This window comes from Monodelphis domestica, chromosome 4 (assembly GCF_027887165.1).
Source record: "Monodelphis domestica isolate mMonDom1 chromosome 4, mMonDom1.pri, whole genome shotgun sequence".
Taxonomy (NCBI): domain Eukaryota; kingdom Metazoa; phylum Chordata; class Mammalia; order Didelphimorphia; family Didelphidae; genus Monodelphis; species Monodelphis domestica.
Genome location: NC_077230.1, coordinates 154,392,617 through 154,417,624, shown reverse-complemented (window position 1 = coordinate 154,417,624; position 25,008 = coordinate 154,392,617). Strand labels below are relative to the sequence as shown.

Genomic DNA, 25,008 nt, shown 5'->3' with positions numbered 1-25,008 from the left:
AAAGAAAACAATGGTAACAGCAAAAAAAAACCTAAACATACATTCATAGCCAAATATTTCAAAATTGACTAGACCTCCAATGAAATGTAAAATTAAGTTTAATTCTTAATTTATCCATTCGTACATTAAGGAAAATTTCTCCACACCATGTGATCTTATGACCCTTATAAAAATCACACTGATGGAAAAGTCAGACATAATGCAATATTGGAATTAGTTAATGTCCACTCTAATACCAAAGGAAATAAAATATTTGTAAGCCATTTTGGACAAAGATAATCTTTTTGGCATAACAAATAAGGTTTTCATTTAAAAATTTTCCATCATTGAAAAAGTACTAACAAATAATAACAAGTGAAACGAAATTCATTTATTACACAGACAAATTATGAGAAATGAGTGGTTGAGTTGGGGAGGTTAGGAAGAGAAGATTTGGAATAGTTGTGGAGGTGAAAAATGCCTGTAAAGGGCTCTATAACCATAAATCACAAAGTAATATAAACCATACTTGATTGTCACCAAAAAGACACACCTTTTTTGTATTATGCAAGAATGGAAAACTCCTCTTGCTTTTTAGTCATCTATTTTTCTCTAAATTACCCTGTGATTCCTTTTCAATATTCTTTAAATAGAAAACTTCATAATAAGTCTAATCTTACCTTTATCTTGCATCCCTGGTGGAATTATTTAGGGAGGCTAGAAAAAGGCAGGTTTCCATAAACACAAATTAGATTTCTTACATCTATTATATGTGGAAGTCATAGAAAAATAGCTTCCTTCACAAATACAGACACACACATACATAAAGCTCTTATGTTGGATACATTATGAGACATTTAGTAACTGAATCTGGTCTGGGCTAAAATAAAGAAGAGGCAAAAATGGAGCCTATAAGATGTCCCACTATTGATTTTCAAGGAGCTTCCTTGGGATATGATATCTCAAAGGAAGGAACCAGTATGAAGGACCCAACTAGGTAAAAAATGCAGAACCAAAAATGCATTCCTTCTTATAACCCAGAGGGAGCTGCTTTAGCTTTTAGATCAGAGGTTTACTTGCTACTGAGTTCATAAAATAGATTTATTTCATTAGAAGTCTTGCTATTTCCTTTGCCCTTTGAATCCTTTTAGCACATATATATACTTCAGCCAATATTTTCAACAAAATTATGCTAGTTATGACATGGAAATCAATAGAGGACCATCCATAACCTTCTCTTCCTATGATAATAAACTAGGGGACAATGTGGTTTAATGGGTTTGTTGGAGCAAGAGAAGAATAGATGAAAAGGAATCATGATGTTTCAAGTAATTGATCTCCTGTAAGACCTGTCATCCTTATTATGAGAAGCTTATAAAATGCATAACCTACTTATATCAGCTTTAAAATATAAAAGTCACCATTGTTCCATTTCAGTACAAATACAAAGATGGTTATCGCAAGCAGCTGGGCCACCATATTGGAGCCCGGGACATAAAGGATGATCCCAAGATGATGTGGTCTATGCATGTGGCCAAGATCCAGAGTGACAGAGAATACAAGAAGGACTTTGAGAAATGGAAGACCAAGTTCAGCAGCCCAGTGGACATGCTGGGAGTTGTTCTGGCCAAGAAGTGTCAGGTTCTGGTCAGTGACATAGACTATAAACATCCACTCCACCAATGGACCTGCTTGCCAGATCAGAATGATGTCATTCACGCTCGCAAGGCCTATGACCTACAGAGTGATGTAAGTACTAAGAATTTGTAGTAGTCGTGATAGTAGTGCTAGTACTAGTAGCAGCTAATCTTTATAAAGTGTTTAATATAATTACCTCACCAATAAATCCAACTGATGACCAAGATTCAAGATAACTGACTGTGTACAACATCCTTTGGGTGTATAAAGCTGAAAAGCGGCCCAGTCCTTGCCCTCAATGAGCCTATATTCAAGCAAAAAAGATAAAGCATAATGATGATAAAAAGATGATACAAGGTTGAATGTTAAAAGGTCATTGGAGCATTAGAACATTTGAGGAAAAATCATTTTCCTATGGGAAGATTTGAGGTGTCATAAAGGAGTTAATCTTTGTTAGAGGCCTTGCAAGAATAGAGGCTTTTATAAATAGAATGATGGAATGAACCAATTCAGGCAAATGCATCCTACCAGGAGAGGCCAGCACATGATCAGGGAACAGTTAGAATTCCATTTGGGATGGAATAATGTGCATGAAGGACAGTAGTGTAAAATAAAACAACAAATATTGGTAAGAACTCTATCTAGCCTTCTATCAGGCTAAGAAATTTTTATTTTATCCTATAGCTTTGAGGAATCATTAAAAGTTTTTGATCAAGGGAGTGACATGGAGGGAAAAGCACATTAGGAAGATTATTCTGACAGCTATGTGAAAGAGAAATTATAGAGGCAAAAAACTAGATGGCAGAGATACCAGATAGGAGACTATTATAATAATTCAGGAGAGAGGTAATGAGGGTCTGAACTTGGCTGATGGCAGTCAGTATGGGTGGAAAAGTGGAAAGAGATGTGGAAGAGAAAACAAGTAGAATTGATAGGACTTGTCAATTTATTAGTCAGGGAAGAGAAAAGAGTTAAAAATGACTTCCACTTTTTGTGTATGAGTGACTGGGAGATTGGTGATGCCATCACTGGAAATAGGGAGGCTGGGAGGAGAGGTTTTTGGAAAAGATTGTAAGTTCATTTTGGGACTTTTTGAATTTGAAGTGACAACTGGTAGGTTGTTAGAATTGCAAATCTAAAGTTATAGGAAGAGATGGAAGCTATCTATATTGATTTGGGAATTATATGAATAGAGGTAATGATTAAAATCATGAAGATAAATGAAGTCACTGAGAAAGAGAATAGAGATAGAAGGGAAAATAGCCCAGAACCAGAGGTTAAGGGATGACCACTACTTAGGGCCAGAAGGAAAAAGATGAATCAGCAAAAGATTTCAGGAAAGAGGGGGTGATGAATATTGACCGGTGTTGGAGAAAAGTCAATGATAAGGACTGAGAAAAAGGCAGATGCAGCTGAAGGCCAAAGTAGATGTGGCCAAAGTAGAAGGCCAAAGTATGGAGGAGAAATGACTGCTCCATTTAAAATTTGTGATAGAAAAAGAGAAGAAAACCATATCAAGTCTGAGCTGCACCTTGGACTTCAAGGAAACAGATTAGAAAGGGTTCAGAAAAAAAGATAAGTAGAATTTCATAGCCTAAAATTTGACAGGTAATCCAGCCCAGCAGGGAATGGAAGATCTCAACAATGAAATCCTGAAGTCTCAAAAGAAAAAAAATTGTTTAATAAGAAAGAAACAAGGGAGTATCCTATAGAGATTTGTATAGCTACAAGAAAAGTCATCGACCAATTTAGCTGTAAAAATAAAAAGCGTAGAAGATGGAAATGAGGACAGTTGATAGAAAAGAATTAAAAATGTAGTCCCATAAAAATAGTATCAGGAGCACTAAAGCTCAAAAGTAGTTAAAGCTAACAAAAAATGCTGAGAAAAAAAAAGAGATGTGAGAAATTTCTAACTATTTGGGGGGAAAGAGGAAAATCAAGAGAGCCTGTCCTCAAGTAGATAAATCAGTAATAATGTGCGATGAAGATAAAGCAGAACTACTTAACCTTTATTTTGTTTTACTCTACCAAGTAGAATAATCTCTGGACTAGAAAATATAGAGCAGAAATTACCAAGAGGGAGTTCAACTCTCAAACAATTAGAGAGAGAATTGCATGAGACCCTGGCTGTTTTGGATGAGTTCAATTTGCCAAGTCTGGATGAACTAAATCAAAGTTGCTAAAAGAATTGGCAGAAGTGTTTCCAAAGATAATGCTAAACTTTTTTTAAAACCTTACTGTCCATCTTAAAATCATTACCAAGTATTTGTTCCAAGGCAGAAAAACAATCAGCTAGGCAATTAGGGTAAAGTGATTTACTCAAGGTCACAGGCCTAGGAAGCATCTGAGGCCAAATTTGAAGGATGTATTCTTAACGAGATGTCCAGTGAACACCTAGAAAAGGAAGTGATGATCATGAAGGGTCATCAAGGCTTCATCAAGAAAAGATTAATAATAGATTAGACATTTCTTTTTCTAACAGGGACTGGTACATAGAATAGACTGAGATTTCAGCAGGGCATTTTACAAGAACATCTGTATTATTCTATGGACAAGATGGAGAGATATAGGTTAGAAGTAAGATCCGTGAGCCAGACTCAAAGAGTAGTCTTTAATGGTTTGATGTCAGCTTAGCAATGCATCTCAAGAGGAGGACTCCCAAGGATATGTGTTTGGTCTCACACAATTTTATAAGTATTTTTATCAATGTCTTGGATAATGATACATATGATATGCTCATAAAATTTTCAGATGCAGCAAAGATGAAGGAATAAACAACGTGATGGAAAAATATTTTGACAGGTTAGGAGGCTGGGTCAAAAGTAATCAGATAAACTTGATTAGGATAAATATAAAGTCTTCTACTTGATTTAAAAAAATCAGTCTCCCAAGTTAGGGTAGACCTGAAAAATATCTGATTAGTTTACTTGACTTTAAGTTTCATACAAGAGGGCAGCAAGTTGGCTCAATGGATTGAGAGCCAGACCTAGATAGGGGAGGTCTTGGGTTAATATCTGGCCTCAGACACTTCCTACCTGTGTGACACTGAGCAAGTCACTTAACATCCATTGTCAATCCCTTAGTGCTCTTCTGCCTTGGAACAAATACAAAGTATTGATTCTAAGACAGAAGGTAAGTTTGTTTTAAGCTTCGTTTAAGATGATAATAGTAATAAAGGAAGAGAAAAAGGAGAAGGAGGAGGGGAAGGAAGAGAAGAAGAAAGAACAAGAACAAAAGTTAGAGGAGGAAGAAGAAACTCTCTTAAAGTATCTAAAAGAACTGTCAAGTGGAAGATTTCTGCTTGGCACCAGAGGGCAGAACTAGGACCAAAGTGTTGAAGCTCCAGAAAGTCAGACTGAAGCTTGATATAAATTAAACTTCCTAATGGTAAGAACTATCCAAAAATGAAACAGGTTGTTTCAAAAGACAATCATTTTCCCTTTCAAGAAGTATTCAAGAAAAGACTGGATAACCAACTTGTTATTTATGCTGTGGGGAGAATTGTCACTCAAGTTGTACTAGATGGTTTCTGAGTTTCCTTCCACTGTGGGTTTCTGTAATTTGGCAAATCTTGGGCAAGAACAGTTTCAGTAGGAATGGGGAGCATGAAAACTAGATTCTGTGGGTTGAAGGATGAATCAGGCATAAAGAAATAAAGAACAGTGAACAAGAGCAGTGACAAGAGCAGTGTAGGACAGTTTTTGAAGGGGTAGCAGGATTAAAGACAGTTTTGAGTTTTTTAGGTTGGGAAAACCTGATAATGTATGTAGATAGATGAGGAGCCAGAAGAGAAATAGAAAATGAATACATCCCTACACAAATCATTAGAAAAGAGGATAGTCTACCCTTAGAGAAGACAACACCAACTTGTAGATTAAACATAAGGCTATGAGTCAGAAAATATTTGTTCTCTTCCTGAGTTGATTCTGGGATCATTGTGCCCACTCTTTGTGGAACAGTTAATTTCCACAGATCAATAATTTTCCACTCTCCCATTTAATCCTCACAATAGCCCTCTGAGGTAACTGCTCTTATTATCCTTATTTCACAGATGAAGAAACTGAGACTGGGAGAATTTGCCCAGAGTTACACAGCTAGCATCTGAGGCAAGATTTGTAACTTCAATTCTAACAAAATCACTCAGCCCTCATGACTTACTGTCCTGGCAGTGGGCTAATAGTTTCATCTTTGTGAAAAAGGAGTATATTTTAACTTTTTTGCTCCAGGGCACTAAATGTCTCTTTGCTATCTTGAAAGATGTTACATAATATCTCATTTTCTATTTATTGTTTTCTCACCCATCACATTTTATCTGCCACTGGCTACATATTACTATTAGTTACGAGTATAATAGGAATAGTGAACAACTGAGCTGCAGTCCTTTTATATACTATTGCTTCTTCAAGGTTTATCTTGACATAGCAAGGCAGTAGGGTCGCCTTTGGAGCCCATTTCTATAGGACAAAATTGGGTTCCTCTTGAATTCATAAAAATCACAAAATTTCATAGAATCAGAGATTTGGAAGACACTCCAAAGGTCATTTGGCTTCAGTCCTCACATAAGGAGGCAAGGTGGCTCTACAGAAAGAACATTCTGCTATTTAGTATCAGAATGACATGGCAAGTGACTCTGGGACTCAGTTTCCCTATTTTAAAAAGAAAAAATTGGCCTAAGGGGTTGTAAGGTCTCTTTCAGGTCTATTTCTGTGATTCAATTTTCCTATGGCTTTTGTGTATGTAACTTCTCTTGTAACATTTGATTAGCTTTCTTTCTCAATCCCCTTCTCCCCAACATGTGCCTAGTTATTGTTCACTTGTTTTTCAGTCACATCCTACTTTGTGAGCCCATTTGGGGTTTTCGTGGGGAAGACACTGAAGTGGTTTCCTTTTCCTTCTCCAGTTCATTTTACGGATGAGGAAACCAAGGCAAACAGGATAAAGTAAATTGCCCAATGTCACACAGCTTGTAAGTGCCTGAGACCTTATTTGAACCCAGGAAAGATCAATATTCCTGACTCCAGGCCTGGTACTCTTATCCACTGTACCACCTAGCTACCCATGAGTGCCTAACACAGTGCTAAATATATACTGATTGACTATTTTGCTTCACCCAAATGTCATGTTCTTTTGGTACCTCCACTCTCTTCTTGATGGGGGAATAAGAGTCCTGAAGACATTTATATTTAGATTTCCTTCTTTAGTTTCTCAAAATACATCTGGCAATATTGTGAGATTTGATGAGCTAATAAGAGTAGTCAGATGAAGAATAGTATATTCTTTTCTTTTATTTCTTTGAAATAAATTTCAAAACAAGTTCAAATTTAATGACTGCTTTACTTGGTTCCAACAGAATATTTACAAGGCTGATCTCCAGTGGTTGAAAGGTATTGGCTGGGTCCCAATTGGTTCACTGGATGTCATCAAGTGCAAGAGGGCTGCAGAAATCTTAAGTGATAATGTGTACCGTCAACCTCCGGACAAACTCAAATTTACCAGTGTGACTGATTCTCTGGAACAAGTGCTGGCCAAGAATAATGCCATCACCATGAACAAGGTGAGTTGACAACCTTAATTAAAGCACTAGGGTCATCCACCAGCAAGGATTCATTTTTTTTCTTATCCCCAGAGTGTCCCTATTCATTTTATAACAAATCATTATTGTACTATATCCAATCACTGATTAATTCTGAAACTACAATTAAAAGTTATCTGAATGAATGAATAAAAGACATTCATTCAGTTCTTTCTATGTGCCAAGTATTGTGCTCAACAGTGGGGAAATAATTAGAAAAAGTAAATTGGTCTCTGTTCTGAAAGATCTCACCCACTAATTGGGAATGACAACCCACAATTAAGAAAGTTTAACTACAGGGTACATGAAAGTCCCCATAAGGTTTAATGGTGCAGGGATCTTCAGAGAGCATTGAGAGATCTTATAGCAAGGTCCACAGGTCTTGAAGGTATGGTAGCAGAGTAGATGATAAAGCCCAAAGGGTCCTATTTAGTATTCCATGGTAGGGCGATAAGACCAGGTAGTCCTCTAACTCAGAGGAAAGACTGTGGCTGATGAGTTCTAGCTTATCCAAGAAGTATAACCAACCATGTTGTTCTTTCCATTTAATTAATTAATCATTTAATTAACTAATTAATTGCTCTTCCCTTTGGAGTTTGAGCATTTCTGGCCAGGGGAAGAAGGGAAAGAAAGAGAAGAAATCCAAAAATAATTTCTGTTAGGCTCTATTGCTACAATAAAAAAGTAGGAACAGTTACATTTACATTTAAATCCTTTTGCATTTTATGTAAATTTGAGTGACCTTACACAGTAGTTTCCATTATTTTCCTTTTCTTGCCATATTTATACTTTGATCTATGTGACTGAAATCTTCCAAGTAATTTATATTAACAAATGAATGCAAATCCCCTTAAAGCATTTTCTATTATCTATCAAAAAAGATTCTAGGGAAGAATTATCCAGCTGCTTCATGTGGACAGCAAGAAATTATCCAATGATCTAATCAATCATAAAGAACTGAGATAGTTTTTTCTAAATGTAGAGATAGTATAAATCTAACTGTATAAATTTTTTTTTCTTAATCACCATGACTTACAAAACAAGTTTTTCTCAGCATTTATTTTTACTAGTTGATTTTAATTTAATTGGGAAAAAATCCTCTTATCCAAGAATTATCTTTTTTGTGAATTTATATATGTGTATGTATATGTATATATATATATTTCATATTTGTAACTTATGTCTCTAAGAGACAGCCTGGCTTAGTAGGTAAAGAGTTGTCCTCAGAGTCAAGAAGATCTGAGTTCAAGTAATACCTTTGACAGTCTAGCCCTGGATAAGTGACAACTCCAGTGTCCTTAAGCAACACTGTAGGCCTATAAAAGTGCAGAGTAGTTGAAAAATTGTTGATCTCCTGGAAGAAGGAACTTTTTTCGCCAGGAGTTCCCTATGCCAATGAAATCATAGATGCAGTGCATGGATGGATGGATGGATGGATGGATGGATGGATGAACAAATTAGCAAATGAACCAATACATAAATGAGCAGGATGGCAAAGTGGATAAAGTATTAGATTTGGAGCCAAGATGACCTGAATTCAAATCTTACATCAGATGTTCACTATATATCATTTAATTTATCTGAGGCTAAGGCATTTCTTTTAGATAAGCTATATTTATGACTATGAAAGATATTTTAATTTTTACATATTTTAAGGTGAAATATCCTCTACTGTCAAGGAGTCTTTAAGAAGTGCCAGCATATAATGGCCAGCACAGTTAATAAGGGGTCTAACTTTCAAACTTCTCATTACTGCATTCTCAGCTGCCAAATAAGAAGAAACAGGGTTTTCTTAACCTATATATTTCTGTTTTCTTCACAGCGCTTATATACAGAGGCCTGGGACAAAGACAAGACACAAATCCACATCATGCCTGATACACCAGAGATTATGTTAGCAAGACAGAATAAAATCAACTATAGTGAGGTAATGCTATCAATTTTATTTCTAATATCTGTATCAAGTTACTCTTCTGTTAGAAAATCATATTAATAAAAACAAGGTCCTGACTTCTATTTTCCATGTGGAACAGTTAATTTTGTGCTATTCCAAGAGCTTAAACCTGTGTAATAAACATATTATGGGAAACTAAGGCATATAATTATGTACCAAACTATCTCTTCTCATGGGAAAACTATGTAAAGTCTATACCCAACTAATGATTTGATCACCATCTTTGTATTAGAGTGTTACTGTTTGGTACAAAATTGATACTCAGAGCTCACTCACCCCCTCTGGTAACAGGAAACTTAGACTCATCAAATTTAAGAAAAAATAACTCAAAGCTGATTGTTTTAAAACAAGAAGCCTTAGATCTAAAAAATTAAAATTTGCCTGAGGACAATGAAGTAAATATTTATATCAATTATTTATACAAGGAAAACTACTTTTATGAATAAGATATTAAAAGCTTTTGTCATGTGTCTATTTTTTATTTATTTATATATATTTTTACAGCTTTGAGAATACATCCTTGTCTATTTGCCTATGGGTAATCATTATTTTCTTCAAGTAGAAAGAATATTGCTTTCCTTCAGGTGGGAAAACAGGCAAAGATAAAGAAATGAAAGGGCTGGTAAAATATCAAATACTTATTTCCAAAGCTTCAACAATAATACTTCACCACCCAAATCATTCATTTTTGCCAATAGATAGTGGAATCTAGTGATCATATCAAGTAGACACAATCAGGAACATGAATTTCCCATTGTTTTGTATTATAAAAAGAACAAAGGCTAAAATCACCTACCTGCAATCATTTGGATATTTTGTTAGAACTTTTTTAAAAGAAAATTTTATTTTTTATTATTGTCTGGACTCTGAGCGACTTTACTTGAAGTCAAGAGTCATATTTCACCCAGGAAGTTATTTCTAATTAATACCTGCCCTGGACTGGAATAAAACAACCCATTTTTCACACTTTAACTGTGTTAAATCAGGTCTGCTGGTGTAGAAAGTTTACTTTTCAAATGGTACTGAGATGCCATCAGAGCTCTGTTTAGTTCTGAGGGCTTCACTTGAATACTCTGATTTCTAGAACTGGGTCATTATATTGACATCCAAAAGGCTGTCTTTAAAAGATTAGATTTCAGAATGACCCACTTTAGAATTATCAACAACAAAAAAAGGGAAAACAGATTTTCTTTCTTTCTTTCCTGTTACCTATTCCATTCCATCAGGATAAATAATTCATGGAACAATCTCTTGCAGAAGACTTGAAAATAACAAGAGAGGTAGTTTGAAAGAAATCTATTTGTGTCATCCACAGCTATAAGATGAATTTGTGTTTATAAAACCACAGAAAGACAAATGTTTATGATTATTTCTAAAAGCAAAAAATACAATAGATAAAGTATTAGCTTCCCTGCTTCTAAAAGAAACATACAAGACACTGAAGATATCATCTTAAGGATTTCAAAACATTATTTATTAGTAAAATAAGCAAATATTTTTAAATATTATTTTCATTTTTCTTTTTTAAATCTTAAATCTGAGACAAATATAGCAAGCTACTTTTTATAGCATATATAACACAATATAGCATTGTCCTAAGAGATTTACAATTATCTCATTTCATCCTCAGAACAGGACCAATGATGGCACAGTGGAAAGAACACTGGTCCTAGTGTCACTTAATTGCTGACTGTCTCAGTTTCCTCAATTGTAAAATGGAGATGATAATAATAGCCCCTACCTCCTAGGGTTGTTCTAAGGATGAAATGTGATATTTGTTAAGGTCTTAGCACAACATCTGTCCCATTTTAAGTGCTTAATAATTGTTTGTTTCCTTCCTTCCTTCCTTCCTATCGCCTCTGATAGATCCTTGTTTGTGATGAATAACAGTCAAACCAAATAAAGTAATGTTTTGACTAGGTATGAACCTGTATACCTCAGGTCCTAGAGTCCTAGAAGAGAATTCTCTTCTAAAATTCTTCTCAAGTCACACAATCATAAATAGTCACAGAATTGGTCACAGAATCTATCAGAGTTCTGAAGTCTTTTAGTATTATTTTCACTTACATTATTGTGGCCTTTCTACTGATTTAATTTCTTTTCCAACTTATTTATTTATTTTATTATGACTTTAAGATATCAACTGAACTGAGTATTTTCATATCCAATGTAGAACAGAGAAAGAGAATTGTGCACAACACTGAATCTCTATTATAGGCATACTATTTGTTTTGCTTTTGAGTATATTATTAATGTATATTGTCCTATTTTCAATCATTGAGCATTTGCAAAGAAACTGCTAAGACTGAAGAAAAAGCTTAGCATCTTTGCAAGAGCCAGTTAAGACTTAATAGATATGGTATTTTGTTTTAAAAATAATGGCTTTATTGACTATATAAGGCATAGTTTCATGAGTGCTTAATAACTTAAGCATAAACAGTGAATTATATAGAGTGTTTATCTAAATGATATATTTTTGACGAAAGCATAGCATTTTTAGTATGCAAACAAATTATTCTGTCTTTCTTCAGAGTCTATATCGTCATGCTATGGAAGAAGCAAAGAAAGAAGGTTATGACTTGAGAAGTGATGCTATTCCAATTGTTGCTGCCAAAGCATCCCGGGACATTGCCAGTGATGTAAGGACAATTAGGTTATGACATTTGGTACAATCACATTAAGCATTATTATTTCAAAAAATACTAAAAGTTATCTGAAAAGAGAATAATGAAATTTTAGAGCTTCAAAAGAGAATAGTCATTCAATGCTTCCTTTTTATAGATCAGAAAATAGAACTTTATAATTCTAAGGTATCTCCCCACTTGTTCTCCACTACCGTCGCCAAGGTAACATAATAAATTAATACTGAACTGGGTCTAAAAATTGGATCTCTGGACTGGTATCCCAGCACTTTTTATAGTAAAAATGAAACTTCTTCATGGAAAAAATGTTACTGTTATATTTTAAGGGGCATGTAAAGGGTAGTCAATGACTAGGAGATCTACCTTTTCCTCCATGAAAGAAATGATGAGTGATGATTTGGGTTTTGAAGTTAAAAGGAAGATGCTTTAGAGAACTTCTATCCTCTTGGTAAATTAGGAGATGAAATCATCAGCTGAGAAGGTAGTGGTTAGAAGGCGAAATAAAGGGTCTTGAGAATGGAGAGTTAGAACAGGTGCATAGACAAAGGGAAAAGAATGTAATAAGGCATAAATGAAGAGATTCTGAGCACTCCTGAGAGCCCAACTTTATTTAGATAATTATTCTGAAGGATTATTGTACATTCACTTTTCTCAGTTAGAATGATGAATTTGAAAATGAATAAATAAATTTTCATGAATTTGTGGCTATAGATTTACAAATCAGAATACATTAATAGGAACAAAGGATCAGACATTTAGTATTATAAGAGATCTTACAGTCAATTTAATCCAACCTCTCATTTTAGAGATGAGGAAACTTGGGTCTGAAATAGTAAAATGACTTTTTTTTTGTTACCCCCTTAACCTTTTATCTTGGAATTAATATTGTGTATTGATTCCAAGGCAGATGAGCAGTAAGGACTAGGCAAAAGGGGGTTCAGTGACTTGCACAGGGTCAAACAGCTGGGAAGTATCTGAGTTCAATTTGAACCCAGGACCTGGCTCTCAATCTACTGAACCATCCAGCTGCTCCCATAATGACCTTTTCATATGAGAAAATTTTGACCTAGATCATCCTATAATTGAGCTGTCCCTTACTATGTATACTCTCTGAGAAATTTTCTACCACATAATTCTTAAGTGCAGCAATTTAAAACAATATCACAAAGTTGTTCTGTGGTACTGTCAGAATCAAGAAATCATTTTACTTGAATGGATATAGGGAATAAATATATACCCGTTTTCTGTGTTATAATATTAAATTAAATTCTCTTAATTTTATTTATTTTTTCATTTATTACATTTTATTTATTTCATTTTTATTTAATGTTAATGTATTTTTATTTATATATTATAAATTATATATTCTATATTATATGATAATGTAGACTATATAAATATAGAATATAATATAGAATAAATATGTCTTTATATTAATTTATTTAATTTTACATTTTAATTAAAATTCTTTTAAATAATTCAGTAATTTCATGACATTTTAATAGAAAAAAACTATGAATAGGTCCAACTAGAATAATAACAATTTTTGTCACTGTTCAGTCATTTAGTCATATCTGACTTTCCATGACCCTATGGACTATACTGTCCTTCTCCAATGGATTAAAGCAAACAGAGTTTAAGTGACTTGCCCAGGGTCACATAGCTAACAAGTGTCTAAGGTCAGATTTGGCTTCAAGTCTTCTTGACTCCAGTCATCTAGCTGCCTCAATAAGAATATAAACAATAAAAAAATTAACATTTCTATAGCCCTTTAAGGTTTTCAACTGTATTTTTCAAATAATGTTTTATTTTCACAGCAATTGGTATTATTAGCCCCATTTTACATATCAGAAAACCAAGACAAAGTTTAAGTGACTAACACCTAGTCCCAGAGCTAATAAGTGTCTGAGGATTGTGATCTAATTTACAGCTTCTTTTCTGTTTTGCCTTCTTCAGTACAAATACAAAGAAGCTTATCGCAAGCAGCTTGGTCACCACATTGGTGCCCGAGCTGTACACGATGACCCCAAGATGATGTGGTCACTGCATATAGCCAAAGTGCAGAGTGACCGAGAGTATAAGAAAGAATTTGAGAAATACAAGACAAGGTACACCAGTCCAGTAGACATGCTCGGCATTGTGTTGGCCAAGAAGTGCCAGACTTTGGTCAGTGACGTGGATTACAAGCATCCTCTGCATGAATGGACATGCCTGCCGGACCAGAATGACATCATTCATGCTCGCAAAGCCTATGACCTACAGAGTGATGTGAGTATCTCATCTTGATAGAATATGTTCAAAAACTATGTGACTGGAAAACACCCGGGGAAACTAATTTGCTGAAAGTGAATTTGAATCTCATCATGATAAAAGATGGACAGACTTTATTTGGTTCAAATTTGTTTCCGAAAGTTACTTAAGACATCTGAATCCTTTCTAATTTGGCCCCATTCAAAAAATCCATGTATGAAATCAGGAATGTGTTTATAAAATTTAATAACCAGATGTTTGAAAATAAAAAGGAGCCTAAAATGCCCTTTTAAGCTTAATCTATATTATCAATAATTTCCCTTTACTTTCTTAAGTCTGGACAATCAACAGAATAAACAGCCCTAATTTGTAGTATTTGTTGATGTTCAAGGGGCAAATTCTTACACTGAAAATTTAACAATCGGCTTGCTGTTGTGAACTGGCTCAAGTATACTCTAGTAAGAAATGTAGTTATCAAATTATGCTTTTTTGAATTTAGCTCATATTTACAAGTAAGCTTTATATGAGGAATAGATGGATGTATCCATCAATGGAGAGCCCCAGAATTTCTGTTTACAAAACCCTCCCTTAGTAATGGTTTTTAATGCGTTGTCATGACCAAAAATAACCATCATTTGGCAACCAGTATGCAAATGAGCCTGTCCAAACCTAATTAGCCTGGTATTCAGGTAAGTGACATACCCTATGACATCATTGGGTCTATACTTGAAGCCTTCCAAGTTTGATGGGAATCTACCTATTCTCATGATATGCTAGTCTAGTCTCCAAGAGCCCAGAGTCACCTCTATGGCCTGATGTGTGCACATAGAAATGTTCAATAAATGAGCCACTTGAGTTCTAGGATTTTAAAACCAGACATTTTTACCTATCTCTGGTGAATGGTGAAGTAACCATCTTAAATGTGCATTAACACATTTTGCCTCTATGTGTTCATTTACAGAATTTGTATAAGTCGGACCTCGAATGGATGAAAGGCATTGGCTGGGTCCCAATAGGGTCTCTAGAGGTTGTTAAAGCCAAGAGGGCTACAGAGATCTTGAGTGATAATATCTACCGGCAGCCTCCAGACAAACTGAAATTTACCAGCATAACAGACTCTCTGGAACAGGTGCTAGCCAAGAATAATGCCATAACTATGAATAAGGTGAGTCCTTCTCTTTAGACCAGTGATCAGAGCTTCTGGTTATTAAGCATAAAAATGTATCAATAACAAATGAAAAGGTTGACACTGGACTATAATGACCACATAGCCTGGAGTAGCGAAGATCATTTGTATTTCAAGGACATAAAGTGTACTTTTAACACTATACCCAAAGAATACCCTGTGTCAAACCACATGTCCTTATTTTTGATCCAAAAAATATGGTCACCAAAACCATGAGCTCATTTTTTAAGATCATGCCTGCTATAAGGTTCATATTAACCACATCTGAAAATGACTACTATTATACTGTTCTTTAGTGATATGAATGACAACTTTGAAAAATGAAATCAGGGGGCAGCTGGGTGGCTCAGTGGATTGAGAGCCAAACCTAGAGATGGGAGGTCCCAAGTTCAAATCTGGACTCAGACACTTCCCAGCTATGTGACCCTGGGCAAGTCACTTAACCCCCATTGCCTAGCCCTTACCACTCTTCTGCCTTGGAGCCAATACACAGTATTGACTCCAAGATGGAAGGTAAGGGTTTAAAAAAAAATGAAATCAATGCTACATGTTATCAATGCATTGTAACTTCACTAAAACAGTTTAGAATATGACAAACCAAATGATAATTTTCCAGAATATTCTAATGAGTACATTTGAAAAATTATGAGATCATAGATTTAGAACTTTAAGGAATATCAGGTACAACTGCCTCATTTTATTGATGAGGAAAGAGGCACAAAATGGTTAAGGGAGTTACCCCAGATCACACTGTTAGTGTCTAAGGAAAAATCTGAACCCAAGTCTAGTTTCTTAGCCACTATATTACAGGTAACACTAAAGAATTCTCAACTAAGAAAATATTGCACAAAACATCCTTGGGAAATAATCAGTTGTGTAGTTATAAGGGTAAAAATTTATATTAGTATGGTTTTTTGACATGGCCAATTTATTCTCCTTGATAATACAGTTTAAGGATTCCATTTTTCTTTGCTTTCTAATTCAGAGAGTAGAGTGGTAGGAAGATCAGGATAGAGATATGCTAATAAGAAAAAAGAAGAAGAAAAGAAGGAAAAAAAGAAGAGTAATTAAAACATCATTTTTAATGTACAGAAGGAAGGCTAGGAAGAATTACAGAGAATTAGGAAAACTATGAAAATTACTTTTCAGGAGAAAAGTAAGCTATTCATAATACAGGTGCACAATTTCACACATGATTCTTTTGTTTTGTTTTACTATGAATTCTTATTTTATTTGATGTCTAAGTTAAAAAGAAGAAGAAAGGAATTTGTGTAGAATAAGTAGGGGGAAAATGGAGATTCCTCCACACACACACACCATTTTATTATCTCCCACAAAACAGAAAGAAGATGATTCTGGCAAACAAATGTTTACAGTCTAGAAAATAAATCTTTTTCCTTTTTTATAGCGTTTGTATACAGAAGCATGGGATAATGATAAGAAAACAATTCATGTCATGCCTGACACACCAGAAATCATGCTTGCTAAACTCAACAAAATAAACTACAGTCAGGTGAGTAGTTTTTTAAATGGATGGAAGAAGACACTTATAAAATAATACAAAGAGAAAAAGGCTGAATCCAAAGAATTCTGCATGTACTTGTTTGTAACCCTATAAGAGGAAAAGGAAACGAGAATGAAAAGATAAAGAATCTACGTGAAAATTTAAAAAGTTAAAATGTTTATGTTTTGCATTGAAATGAATTCATTTAAATTTGAATTAGTTGCTTAGCAAGTTTAGTTGCTTGTATTGATGCTCAATTTTAAGCTTTGCAAAAAATTTTAATAAAAAAAGACAAAAAAGTTAAGAATAGGGGTAAAAATAGACAAGATATGATCATTGCTTTTCTTAATAGAATCTTAACAGTTATTTTATGATGGGTTGATAAGTGTTAAAAAAAATCTTTCCCCATCTTCAGTTATGGGACAAGAGGGTAGCACCAAAATTGTTTACCTCTGTTAGAATGCCATAAAATGTGAAAATTGACCAGGGAATGAAGGGTGGTAAGAGAAAAGGTTATAGGATTTATATATCCTTAAGAAACAATATCAAGGAAATGAAAGACTTCCTCCAGGCTCAAATAGGTATCAGATCCCAGATATCTATCACATACTAGACAGCTCGGTGATAATGCCGATACTATAAGATTGGCATTATTCTCAAGAAAACTTAGAGACTTCAAAAGACACATGCCCTCCTCCTAAAACTGTTTCCTGTGTTAATCGAACTTGTATTGCAATTACCTCAGGTAAAAATATACTTATGAAGACCAGAGTTTCTTGTCAAAGAATGATTACCAGTATTTTTTCTCTACAGAAACTCTACCGACTTGCCCTGGAGGAATCTAAAAAGGAAGGTTATGACCTACGTGTAGATGCTATTCCAATCCAATCAGCTAAAGCATCTCGAGATATTGCTAGCGATGTAAGTCAACATTTCTGAAAGTCTCTAGAGAAGTTTCTCCAATTGATGGGCTCGCAGCTTGTCGACTCTGAAAAATTTTTGTTTTGTTTTGCCAACATTTCACCTGTTTATATCAGTCTCTACTTTCAGTCTCTGTAACTTGCGTAATATCTACTCTGTACTGACCTAGCAGAAGGTGATTGCAAACTGTTAAAAGTTTCCCTTTTACTCGGTGAAGGAAGAAATGTTCATATGTACATACATGTATATATATATATCTATGCATATGTTTATATACATATTTACATGTATACATATAGTCTAAAATAGTGGTGTGCTCATAATTATTCTACTTTTTCTGTCATAGAAATAAATCCCAAAAGGAGTAATTAATTCAATTCATCAAACATTTATTGAGCTCCTACTGTGTTCCAGAAAGTCTAAGGGTACTGAAACAGAAACCAAAATTAACTTTATTTTCAAAGGATTTATGTTTTAATTCAGAAATATAGATGTACCCATATGAAGAATTACAAAATAAAATCAATGTACTTAGGGGTAACACAAGAAATTGAAGAGATCATGAAAGATTGTGTCAAAATTGGCACTCGAACTGAGTCTTGAAAGAATTTGGTTTTCTAAGAGATAGAGGTGAGGCATTCCAAGCATAGTCTGTACATGGAAAAGATTGCTCATGGTCCTGTAGAAAAGCAAGCCAGTAGGCAGTTTGAATAGAATGTAAACTGTATGAAAGGGAGTCACGTGTAATAAGATTGAAAAGAAAGACTAGAACCAGATTACAAGAAGCTTCGAATACCAAATGGAGGAGATAGAATTTCATCCTAGCAGCAGAAGGGAGCCACTGAAAATTCTTAAACAGGGGAGTGACATGGGACTATGACTGTAAGTTTGAGAGTAGTGTAGAAGAAATACTGTATCCAAGGCTATCAATCAAGAGATGTGGTAATAGTCCAAGTGAGAGGGGGTAAAAGTGAAAAATAAAACAAAACACTAAGGTAGTTGCACTATGAGTGGAGTAGAGACGATGAAAAAATTGTTGAGGCAAAATGGACAAAACTTGGCAAGAAACTAGATAAGGGGAGTGAAGAAGAGCAATGACTCCAAGTTTGCAAACCTGAATAATTAGAAGGATAGTCGTGCTCTCAATAGTAATTTATGAAGAGGGATAAGTCAGGAGTTGAAGATAATGTTGAGCTCTAGATTTCCATGGGATGTTCAGTTTCAAATTCCCAATACTCATTTGGTATTTCAGGGCCAAATTATAAGAAAAAGACCAGGACTGGATTTATTAACCTGGGAATAATCTATAAAAATGGTAATTCAATCCATAAGAATCAACAAGATTGCCTAGAGTATATAGTAAAAGGAAATAAAATTCAAAAAACTGTGAAATGCTCTATAAATGTATTCATATTAGATAAATGTGTATGTCATCTGCCCCCTCCAGTACAAGTACAAAGAAGGCTATCGTAAGCAGCTGGGCCACCATATTGGAGCCCGGGACATAAAGGATGATCCCAAAATGATGTGGTCTCTACATGCAGCAAAGATCCAGAGTGACAGGGAGTACAAAAAGGACTTTGAGAAATGGAAGACCAAGTTCAGCAGCCCAGTGGACATGCTGGGGATCGTGTTGGCCAAGAAGTGTCAGACTTTGGTCAGTGACATAGACTACAAGCATCCTCTGCATGAGTGGATGTGCCTACCAGACCAGAATGATGTCATTCAGGCTCGCAAGGCCTATGACCTACAGAGTGATGTGAGTATACAAAAGGTCTACCAACAATGAGTATAAAAACTTCAATTCTGAAACAGAGGCAGAGTGCATGCTTTTTTTTTTTTTTGACTACTGACCATATGGTGAAGGAGAGGCAAAATATAGTTAGCTTAGATTTCAAAATGGAATTTATTAAGCCAGATTCTCAAGGGCTCCCTAGAAGTATTTAATTTTGGAATCTATGTTTAATTTTTCAAGTTCCTTTGCTAGTCTTAGAATGAGAAGTTTTGGTCAAAACACTACTTTGCCACTCACTAGCTCTGAAGTCTAATAAAATAATTTATTCTCTCTGTACCTCAGTTTTCTCATCTCTAGAATGGAGATGGGGTACTTCCTATACTACCAAACTCTCTAGGTTTCAAGACTTGGATAAGATAACAAACATTAATTGCTTTATAGTCTTAAAGCACTATGCATGGTCTCAGACACTTCCCAGCTGTGTGACCCTGGGCAAGTCACTTGACCCCCATTGCCTAGCCCTTACCACTCTTCTGCCTTGGAGCCAATACACAGTATTGACTCCAAGACAAAAGGTAAGGGTTTAAAAACAAAAAAAAGCACTATGCAATTTTAAGATTATTATTTTGAAATGTTGAGATATGTGTAATCAAATTGAAAGATAAACATTTTCCCTCAGGACATAAAAAGTAATTTTCTTCCAAATAGTACTGCATAATTGGAATTGAGCATGTTCGAGAATTGGTGTTTTAGTTGCCTTGAAAAGTCTCAGATTGGCCACCTCGATACAAGATATTTGACTACATAAAAAAATATTTGGAATCAGAATAAACAATACTCAATGACTATGAATAAATGCACGTTAATGGGTTTGCTTAGCATTTTACTCTTAGATAAATTAAATCATCACCAATGTTTCCAAAATAATTCTGCTTCATTTCTTTTTCAGGCTATTTACAAATCTGATCTGGAATGGTTGAGAGGTATCGGATGGGTTCCCATTGGTTCTGTAGAGGTGGAAAAGGTCAAGAGAGCAGGAGAAATCTTAAGTGACAAGAAGTACCGTACACCCGCTGATCAGCTTAAATTCACTTGCATCACGGACACTCCAGAAATTGTCCTGGCAAAGAGTAACGCTCTGACGATGAGCAAGGTGGGTTTCTTGCTGCCTCTTTTCTTACCTGCCCTTAGAGATGTCCTCAGCATTCATTTCAGAAATATCTCACAAGGGAAAGCCAGAAATATCTTTAAAGAGATCACAAACAAGAATCCTGATTCACATGGAAAAGACCAGTCACCCACCCACCCTGCTTCCTTTATTTGTAAAATGAGTATAACAAGGGGGCAGCTGGGTAGCTCAGTGGATTGAGAGCCAGGCCTAGAGATGGAAGGTCCTAGGTTCAAATCTGGACTCAGACACTTCCCAGCTGTGTGACCCTGGCCAAGTCACTTGACCCCCATTGCCTAGCCCTTACCACTCTTCTGCCTTGGAACCAATACATAGTATTGACTCCAAGTTAGAGAAATAAGGGTTTAAAAAAAATGAGCATAACCATAGCACCCATCTCCCAGGACTGTTGTAAACATCAAATAAAGTAATATTTGTAAAAGGTTTAGCACAGTGCCTGGCACATACTATAAACATTAATCTTAGCTATTATATTATTACTATTATAAACTAGTTTTATGATATTGGAGTAAGTCACAATCTCCTGTCTGTTTCCACATTTGCAAAATGTGGGAGTTGAACGACATTTGTAAGTTCCAAAGTCCCCTCAAGTTCTGAGATTCAACATTTTCTATCATTTTTCATTGGTTTTAACCTCATTCTTCACGAGGGCATGGAAGCCTGTATTATGACATTTCACCTCTTAGAGGACAGATGGAGAATTGATCTTTCTTGACATCATCTTCTAGGAATCATTCAGCAATGATCTGAGACTATTATTGAATGACCACATGCACATATAATTAATTATACATATCCTGTTGTATAGTGTGAGCTAAACAAGGTGACATTTCTTTATCCAGCCAGACTGGGCTATATGACAATCTTAATTTTTCATCTTGACTGGGTTCAGGGAAAAGGAAAATTTGATGGCAGTGACAGTTCACCCTGTCAATTCAGATGTATTACTTGAATTAATCCACTATGGGGTTATAGAAAAATTCATTATTTCAATCTAGAAGTGAGTGACAAAGGACTCCTTTATTTGTTCATAACATGGAATTACTGATCTATTATCTCAAAAGTTCTGTTATTTCTTTATGGATAGTAGGCTATTCCTTTAGTCTTTTTTTTTCAAACCCTTACCTTCTTAACCAAGGAATAATGTTCTAAATCGACTAAACAAATTAACTTAAATTTTTAAAAAATGACTATAATATAAAAATAAAATGAAATCCAGTACTGCTAAAAAAATTAAACAAACAAAAAGCGAAACAAAACAAACAAAAAAAAAACACCCTTACCTTCTGTCTTAGAATCAATACTAAGTATTAGTTCCAAGGAAGAAGAACAGTAAGGGCTAGGCAATTGGGGTTAAGTGATTTGCCCAGTGTCACATAGGTAAAATTTGAACCCACCACTTCCCATCTCCAGATCTGGCTCTCTATCTACTGAGTGCCTTAGCTGCCCCTTCCTTATTGTTCTTAAGGACACATAATCAATATCCATTGAACTGAATTGGACTAAATTCAGATCACCATCCACACATCTGCCTTCTCCACATGCCTCACCTGAAATTGTTTTTGCTATTGAATCAGCAGATGTTTTTGGCTTCATATCATCAGATAAGAGAAGACTCTGAAAGAGACCTATAGAGATAGATTCTCAAGATCAGAAACTCGTTTCCTGCATCATAATATAATTCTCATTTGATCATAAGTCTTGGAATCCTAGATCTCTAGGATCCTAGCTCTAATTTGAAGGGGGGTCACTGGCCATATAGGCATCCATGGGCAAGGAAATCCTCAGCATGAATGAAATAGAAACTATCCTGATTTCACATTTTTTAAAATGACTTCACATTCCTTATGGAACTTCTTATCTGCCGCCTCAAGCGTTATAACAGTCTATAAAGAAAGCCTTTTGGTGGATGTGGCTTTGCTGATTTTTAAACTATTAAGAAGGATAACTATTTGTTCTGCTTTGTTTTTGAGATGAGCATTTGTTCTTGGCCCCACAGCATCTGTACACAGAAGCTTGGGATGCTGACAAGACCTCTATCCATGTGATGCCAGACACACCTGAAATCATGCTGGCCAAGAGCAATTCTGTTAACGTCAGCCAGGTAAGGACGTCTCCTGGTTTGGTTTGGTTTATTACCATACGTCATGTACCCATTTCATCTGAACACTTTGCTGCTTTCTACTTTTCTAAGCTGCTTAGGCTCAGCTTGATTATTGTTCTTTGCCCTAGAAACTTTATACTAAAGGATGGGATGAGTCAAAGATGAAAGACTATGACTTCAGAGCCGATGCTATTCCAATCAAAAGTGCCAAAGCCTCAAGGGACATCGCCAGTGATGTGAGTGCTTTTCAACTGAATTTCCACAGATCCCAGAATATGAAGTGTTCCTATAATTCAACAGGGTACCTTCCTTGGGAGTCCATATGCTTCCCCAGCTCCACTTTCTAACTTTCTGTTCTTCCCCTGGAACTTTATTTTGGAAAAAGAAATAATAAGTATATTGTGGGCCAATATATTTTCACACACAGAGAGAAGACATTTTTTGGCAGTAGTAGTTAAAGTTGCTTTTTTTTTAAACCTTACCTTCTGTCTTAGAATCAATACTGTGTGTTGGTTCCAAGGCAGAAGAGTGAGAAGGGCTAGGCAATGGGGGTCAAGTGACTTGCCCAGGGTCACCCAGCTGGGAAGTGTCCGAGGTCAGATTTGAACCTAGGACCTCTCATCTCTAGGTCTGGCTCTCAATCCACTGAGCTACCTAGCTGCCCCCTAAAGTTGCTTTTAAATGGATTTGAAAGAGTACCACATATGACCCTGGACAAGTTATTTAATCCCAGCTGCCCAGCTCTTTCTGCTCTTCTGTCTTGGAACCGATACTTAGTACAGATTTCTCTAATAAGAAAAATTTAAAGTGCAAATGTTTAATTTTGTGATATTTAAGATTTGCCTTATCCAAAAATATCAAAATGTTGACAAACCAAAATAAGATATGAAATTATTATTTGTGTTAATTGTGTTGTTATTGTTGTCCGCAGCTTGATTATAGCAGTTTCTTATTATTTCCTTTAAAAATGTATTGTCTTTTTTTTTTATTAGAATAATTTCCCTAAATATTTCACCCCATCCTCCAAAACTCTCCTGCATAACAAGAAAAAGTCAAACAAAACAATTTACTGTAGTCACTATTCCTCTCCTCTCTGTGGTAGTATTTCTAAAATCTGATTTCTGGTGTTTACTAGTACAAATATAAAGAAGCTTATGAGAAGCAGAAGGGTCACCACATCGGAGCCCAGTGCGTGGAAGATGATCCCAAGATTATGTGGTCCATACATGCAGGAAAGATTCAGAGTGAAAGGGAATACAAGAAAGATTTCCAGAAGTGGAAGACCAAGTTCAGTAGTCCAGTGGATATGTTGGGCATCTTGCTAGCTAAAAAATGCCAGACTCTGGTCAGTGATATTGATTATCGCAACTATTTTCACCACTGGACATGTTTACCAGATCAAAACGATGTTATCCAAGCAAGGAAAGCCTATGAACTTCAAAGCGATGTAAGTCATATATTCTCTAGTTTCATTTCTTAGAGTTTGGTAAATAGGGGATTGGAATGAGTTCAAATGGCATTTTTTAATCTTTATTTGATATAAAACCTATGTGCCAAGCAGCTTTATTGCAAGGCATGGGAAGAGGCAAGAAAAGTCTTTCTCATTCTTATAACTCTCTCCAAATGTAAGCTAAAAAATAGTAAAGTTTTTTTTTTAATTTTCAGTTAAGTGTTGGTTCTATCTAAAACACATCATAAAATGTAAAGTGTTACATTTTACTTGTAGAATGTATACAAAGCTGACCTGGAATGGATACGTGGCATTGGCTGGATGCCTCAAGGTTCAGTGGAGATGACTAGAGTGAAGGGTGCCCAAGACCTCATCAATGAGAGACTGTATCGGACACGACCCGAAGCCCTGAAATTCACGAATATTGTTGACACCCCCGAAGTGGTACTGGCCAAGGCCAATTCTCTGCAAATGAGTGAGGTAAGAAACACCCTAGGGCTCATGTTCCCTGTTTTCAGCCAGTGCTACCTAGATCGGACTAGGAAGCTACGCATTGAAAGAATGTTAGTGATAGTGTGGTTTAGAGGGGAAAATATTAGACTAGGATTCAAGCCCCACTTTGGAGGTTTACTAGTTCTATGATCTTTGGCAAGTCCTTAATAACTTCAGCTTTCTCATCTGTCAAATGGGGACATTAAATACACACACACACACACACACACACACACACACACACACATATACTTGCACTAGCTGCTCTTCAGGATTGTTCTGAGGTAAAACACTTTGTAAGTCTTAGAGCTATATAAATACGAACTATTTTAATTTTCACAAGAATTTTCTCTCTTGGCCATGAGACAGAAGCTTGTGAAATCTTGGCATAA

General features: G+C 35.4%; 1 protein-coding gene across 40 annotated transcripts in view; it reads left to right on the top strand.

The window, feature by feature from the left end:
* Positions 1–25,008, top strand: part of NEB (nebulin) — a 232,512-nt gene that overhangs the window by 106,495 nt on the left and 101,009 nt on the right. For 39 of the 40 annotated variants that reach the window (XM_056793863.1, XM_056793853.1, XM_056793846.1 and 36 more), the window contains 14 exons: positions 1,417–1,728; positions 6,968–7,171; positions 9,012–9,116; positions 11,675–11,782; positions 13,742–14,053; positions 14,997–15,200; positions 16,630–16,734; positions 17,539–17,646; positions 19,094–19,405; positions 20,331–20,534; positions 22,570–22,674; positions 22,803–22,910; positions 23,810–24,121; positions 24,401–24,604. In XM_056793863.1, the coding sequence (XP_056649841.1) occupies positions 1,417–1,728; positions 6,968–7,171; positions 9,012–9,116; positions 11,675–11,782; positions 13,742–14,053; positions 14,997–15,200; positions 16,630–16,734; positions 17,539–17,646; positions 19,094–19,405; positions 20,331–20,534; positions 22,570–22,674; positions 22,803–22,910; positions 23,810–24,121; positions 24,401–24,604 (2,703 nt within the window). The remainder of the gene's footprint in view (positions 1–1,416; positions 1,729–6,967; positions 7,172–9,011; positions 9,117–11,674; positions 11,783–13,741; positions 14,054–14,996; positions 15,201–16,629; positions 16,735–17,538; positions 17,647–19,093; positions 19,406–20,330; positions 20,535–22,569; positions 22,675–22,802; positions 22,911–23,809; positions 24,122–24,400; positions 24,605–25,008) is intronic. The other variant, XM_056793864.1, reaches the window with a different exon arrangement.